The sequence below is a fragment of the Schistocerca nitens genome, chromosome 6, assembly GCF_023898315.1.
Source record: "Schistocerca nitens isolate TAMUIC-IGC-003100 chromosome 6, iqSchNite1.1, whole genome shotgun sequence".
NCBI classification, from domain to species: Eukaryota; Metazoa; Arthropoda; class Insecta; order Orthoptera; family Acrididae; genus Schistocerca; species Schistocerca nitens.
In genome coordinates, this window is record NC_064619.1 from 433,352,057 (window position 1) to 433,358,056 (window position 6,000).

The 6,000-nt window shown below is 42.8% G+C and overlaps 1 protein-coding gene across 1 annotated transcript in view; it reads right to left on the reverse strand.

The window, feature by feature from the left end:
* The window catches only part of LOC126262337 (myb-related protein B), a 210,922-nt gene extending 210,566 nt beyond the window's left edge, over positions 1-356 (reverse strand). Inside the window, exon 1 of the mRNA XM_049958900.1 lies at positions 185-356. Coding sequence (XP_049814857.1) covers positions 185-189 — 5 coding nt within the window. The 5' untranslated portion in view covers positions 190-356. The remainder of the gene's footprint in view (positions 1-184) is intronic.
* Between the last annotated feature and the right edge of the window lie 5,644 nt (positions 357-6,000).

The window sequence follows — 6,000 nt, forward strand, 5'->3', positions numbered from 1 at the left end:
ACTGCTCAAACAGTTCGAAACTCGTTGACGTATCATTCAGTGTCACACAGAAATTAATATTTGTTCTTGTGCACTCTTTCAACAATGTTATCAAAAAGCAAATAATGTGGGAAACAAACATCTGCCAAGCATCACGCCAGTCTACACGAAGCCGTCACGGTAGAGTTGACTTAACAAAGCTTACCTCATTGTGTAACGACGCTGCTCCTGTTACGTACGTAGCATCTCACAGTAGGCATTAACATATGCACAGAGAATACACAAATATTCTGCTATAAAACAGTGACGGTATCTACATTGACACAGCTTCTCTCTTGCAGTGCCTCACGCTGACACCGCAAGATGGCGAAGCCGGGATTGTTTTGGCGCCGACAAATGTCAGGAGGGACGCTATTGGACGGAGCCTGAGTTCACTCCCAGGGCCTACTCTTACCATATGGCTATATTTACAGCTCTCCTACGTAGATGCAGTTCCACGCCATACAGGTTGACAACAGAGGAGGAGACTGGAGCAATTATTGTGAACAGGAGAATAGCCCTCTAAAAGGCCTATAATAAGTTTAAGCTCAGCGTAAATTGGCAGAGAACACTTTCACAATGAACTACGTTATTGGTAGAGCCAATTAGGTAATGCCAGTCGATAAGAAATATTTCAGAAATATATGAGCACATATTCCAAACGATTGAACTCATCCCTGAAACAAATAAACAGATTTTATTTTTGCTGTCCAGAACAGTGGACTGCTTTCCAAAGAGACTTAAAGAAAACCAATAGACGTAAATTACCTACGAAAGTGAAAACCACACACAAACTGACAGCTATTTGACATTCTGCAGAAAGCACTGTGAAGTGACTTAACTTTCGAGCTATGTTATCGGGTAACGTACCGGAGAAATTTTCCCAATATTCGTGAGGTAGTGTCAATGCGCGAATGTGAACAAACAAGTAATCGCTAAGAGTTATTCAGGCTACAAGTTTCTTCGTAGATAAACTATACGCGCAAACAGCAACTGACCATATTCTTAACGTAGGAAAATGCGTGTCACTTTGCGAGGGACTGGAAGTTACTTAGTGGCAGACGTGACAACTGATGCGAAGTAGGCCAATTGAAACCAAGAGTACGTATGTGTTGCCGCTTTCAGTAGATAATAAGTGTAAGTAAATACTTTATAGTCAGCTGTCAAAACAATGATTTGCTTAAAGTATGTAACAGTTTCAGGAGTTGTTTCAATGTGCAGAAAAGCTGTGTACAGAAGTTTGTCGCTCTATTCGAATGCCTCCCTCTTACCAATCCAACCAATATTACTGTGAAGTGGAAGATAACAAGAAGTTTCACAGATTTCCTGAGTTGTTGACGCTTGTTCAAGCAGCAGGCTGTACATGTGTGAAGAGGACTTGAAGTTCAGCAAAAAAATGGGTGATGTTCTCCGCTTTCATTTCCTTCTAGATGTTCCACGATCTCAGACAATAGTCCAGTGACTGCTAGCCTTGAAACTAGTGTGTGCATTTTTCTGTCACTCTATGTTTATAGTCGGAATGTGTATTTTAATGGCATGGCCAATTTCAGTGACAAACCTCTTCTTGGTTAAGAATCAGAAGCTCTCACATCACTTTGCTCAGTGAGGCCTGAGAAACGACAAGCCTGGGTTTCTATGGGATAGAGCCCCAGATGCGTCATTGTCTCTCACCGGCGAACGACACACTTATCAATCATTTGTTCGCGTACATCCAATAGATGACCAATATCTTCAGGAAGACAATGCACCACTCTATCACTTAGAACGGTTTAAGCAACCAGAGAACATGTCAGGGCACGTCCCCTCGGTCAACAAGGTGAAATTGGCGGTCTCTCTGATTCCATTAGTCATGAGAGGACTTCTTTCCTCTGTTGGGGTACCTACTATAGTTACCCCATGAGAAGTGGCTTGTCAGACGGACGAGAGGCAAAGCAAGAGGGAAATCCACTGTAGGCATGCGCAACACGAGTAGCGAAGTTCTCACGCCAAACGTGAGCCGTCTCATTGTTAGTGTCGTAAGTTTTGTAGTTAAAGCTACGGCGTCGGCACCAGCTGACATGCCTACAAGTTGCTGCAACTTCTCGCGCACGTAGATGCGTCCAGCAGCATGTTATATATCGCTACCTTCCGAGCGTCAGTTGTTTTACACGAATTGTGTCTGTAAATCAGCTGTCCGATTTCGGATGTACGATGAAGTGAGGTTGTCAGTACATTCGTAATTTTTAATAAATATTCTTATGGATGTCAGTGAATTCGTGAGGAGAAGGGGAGGAGGAGACTGTAAAACACGAGATGTTTATAAGTTCTTATCGACACCAAATAATACCTTTCCATACTGTTTCATTGACCAACTTAAATTACGCGCATTGTGGAAAAATGTGTGAAGTGGTAATTAATGGATTATTGCACTCAAACGTTTAGGAGACGTGGAATGGCTAGAATGTTCCGGGTGAGTAAAATACGCATTCATATTCCTGCGAACAGAATTAGTGAAATGTTTTGTCACTAGCCATTGATTGCGTGGAAAAGTCACTGGCACTAAAAGGAAGAGTGGGAACAACGCTGTACACATCAACCAGCTGTGCAAAATAAAGGATTGTTGCCAATCAGTTTGATTTTTCTAATGCAACAACTACGTGTATCATTTGTGCGTGTATTTTCATGAAGATGAGATGTGCTTCTCTTCAATCACATGAGGAAAATGGATAACTTTCTGCTCAGTCGAAGACTCCTTTCCTTCACTCCACATACAATCGCGTAATCCATATCAGCCAACATTTTCAAAACAAAGTAGAGCGTTTACATAGAAACGAATCTCGAATGTGTAGGAGGAAGTTCGGCAAACAGAACAGCATTTTCAGAATCGTTGTTGGAGTGTTTATAATGACCAACCAGAAGCGGTATTGGAAAATCGGTTAACGAAATCGAGATCAGGGAGCCGTATCGGCTGTCTTCTATGCAAGGCATTTATGCTTTCCTGTCTTCCTCTAGGCATATTCCTAGATATACGGTTAGATAGCAAACTGTAAGGAAACATTGGGATGGCATGAGCATAAACCTGCTTTCAGATATTTAGCACAAAAGTAACGTGCTTGGATTGTCTGTTGATTCGCTGAAAAAAGACGTTCACCTTGTCGCGTTGCATAACATAATCTGTTTGTTGCGTTTTATTTCTTATGCAAATCTTCCATATTCTGTGAATCAATTCGCACGTAGTACCGCTCCTCTATCCATGAGGAGTGCTAATACTATAAGACGATATATTTCTCTTTTGTATATTTATTCAGCCAAGTTACGTTTGATTTCTTCGTATATAGTTGTTCACATTCGAGTAAACACCTCGTACGTTCGTTGTCTCCAGCACGTAATTTACGTCAAGTTAGTGCTCTGGTAAGGTAACGAGTTCACGCTGGTTTTCAGGCGAAGGTGAAACAGTCTAATTATCTACTGCCAATGTACTGTTTGATTAAAGAAATATCACTACTACGAGCGAATTTTCATCGCTTCCATCTATAGCTCTGAAGTTGTCGATTATGCTGTATCCACTTCTAATTCCAGTTTGTTCCTTTACCTGAATGAAACCTAACATTCTTCTATGAGGTTGGCGCAAATTTTAGAGAGTATCTGCTACGATGCGGACGAGAGATTGGTGTCTTGTTTGTCTCTTATTTTTTGTGAGGCTGAATAATTACGGCAGTGTTCCAGTTTGTAAATAAGCTAACTGGACAAAATTTTAGTCATCTCCTTAAATGGACTCACTGGGCGTTTTGATATATTGTGTAGAACTGGTAGCAGGCTATCATGTGACCCTGCACCGCTGTTTTCAAGTTATAGCAGTTGGTTGCAGTTAATCAGTGCAGTTAGATGGGTAACACATCGCTCTTAACAGAACAAAATCGACAGACAAAGGTAATTTCCGGAGTACCCCAAAGAAGTGTGATAGGTCGTTACTGTTTACAATGTATATGAATGATCTAGTTCTAGTAGAAAGCGTCGGATGCTCTTTAAGACTGTTCGCAGATTATGCGATAATCTGTAACTAAGTAGCAACGCCAGAAGACAGTATCGATTTGCAGAATCGCCTGCAGAGGACTGATGAACGTTGCAGGCTCTGGCAGTTGACCCTGAACATAAATACATACCGCGTATTAAGCCACTACGTACAACTACACTACTGACGAGAAACTTCTGAAATAGTATCTATCATAAAATATGTAAGCGACATTCAGTTGAATGACCACATAAAACAAATAGTAGGAAAAGCAGACGCCAGACTGGGATTCGTAGGAAGAACCTTAAGAAAGTGTAACTCATCCACGAAGGAAGTGGAATGCGTTACCTAGAAGCTTAACAAACTACAGTGGCAGACGTCACAAGAGAGGTGTTGTGGATCACAGAGAGGGTTTACTATTGTAATTTCGAGAGAACGTTTTCCGGGAAGAGTCGTATTACTTCCTCACACATACATCGTGCTTAATGACCACGAGGAGAAAATTCGACAAATTAGAACCAGTACAGAGGCTTAACGCCAATCATTCTTCCCCCGCGCCATTCGCGAGTGGAACAAGATAGGAGAGGATCACGTAGTGGTACCAGAAGTACCCTCCGTTTCACACCATTAGGTGTAGATGTACCCATCAAAAACAGTAATCGAACTTCGGAACGTCTTCTTTTTCTTTGCCTTTGCCCCGCATTTACTTGGTTCCTATTGGATTTGGCCCGCTTAATGTAAGGGTTGGCCGGATACCCTTCGTCGCCGCCCGATTACCCCACCTCCCCCCCCCCCCCCCCCTATGGAGCAATACGTGTGTGCCAAACATTCTGCGTATAGTGTTATTCGCGTGGAAGTGTGCGAACGTTTCCTAAATTTTTGTGAATCGTGTAACTGGGGCGGGACTTGAATACTAGCCCGATATTCACCTAGTGGGATGTGAAGAACCGCCTAAAAACCACATCCAGAATGACCGGCACAACGGCCCTCGTCGCTGATTCGCCGCGCCGTTATCTGGAAGGGTATGATCGAACTTCGAATGAAAATAAATAATCTAGTCGACACGTAAAGTTTCAGTCACCAGAATTTATTGTTTGTGCGTTAATTCTGTTCAAATGGTTCAAATGGCTCTAAGCACTAGGGGACTTAACATCTGAGGTCATCAGTCCCCTAGACCTTAGAGCTACTTAAACCTAACTAACCTAAGGACATCACACACATCCATGCCCGAGGCAGGATTCGAACCTGCGACCGTAGCAGCTGCGCGGTTCCGGACTGAAGCGCCTAGAACCGCTCGGCCACAACGGCCGGCATTAATTCTGTATTAATCATAGAAAAATATATTTAGAATCTGTGATGCTGTTTGTCAATGCAGGTCCGAATAAACAACGTGAACGGAATTTCATGTAATGGACATTTGGAATCAAGTACCTTTCTCAAGAACATTACATACCGTGGCACATAAGGTCGCGCGTCTTTAGTGGGCCAAACAATATAGAAACGAGATGGTATTTGAATCGAGGCATGTAATATGGTTGGACGTGTCAACGTTTTGCCTCTTTTCAAATGATGCAATGTGTCTAAATCACCGGCTGTCCAATGAAGCCTTTAATCGGCAATGTCTGGAGGGTGTTGTTGGGGCAGGAGGTGGTTCTCCGATGTTTTGGGGATGTTTTTCGTACCATGACTTGGGCCCACTCACTCAGGGTAGCGCAAATATGGACCAGGATGTTTATTTCAACATTCTCGGTGACCAAGAGTTGCCTTTCCTTTGACATCTTTCATGATGAGTGTGCTGTGGACACTCACGTCTTCCAAGATGACAACACCATGATCACAGGCGTTCACGTACACATTGCTGGCTTCACGAACACTCAGGCACCCTACCGCAATTCAACTGACCCGCTAAATCACTGGATCTTAAAGCCATAGAAAACGTCTGAAACAGCAGGCGAAACGTAGAAACCAACATCCTCACGCTTTGGTAGTTC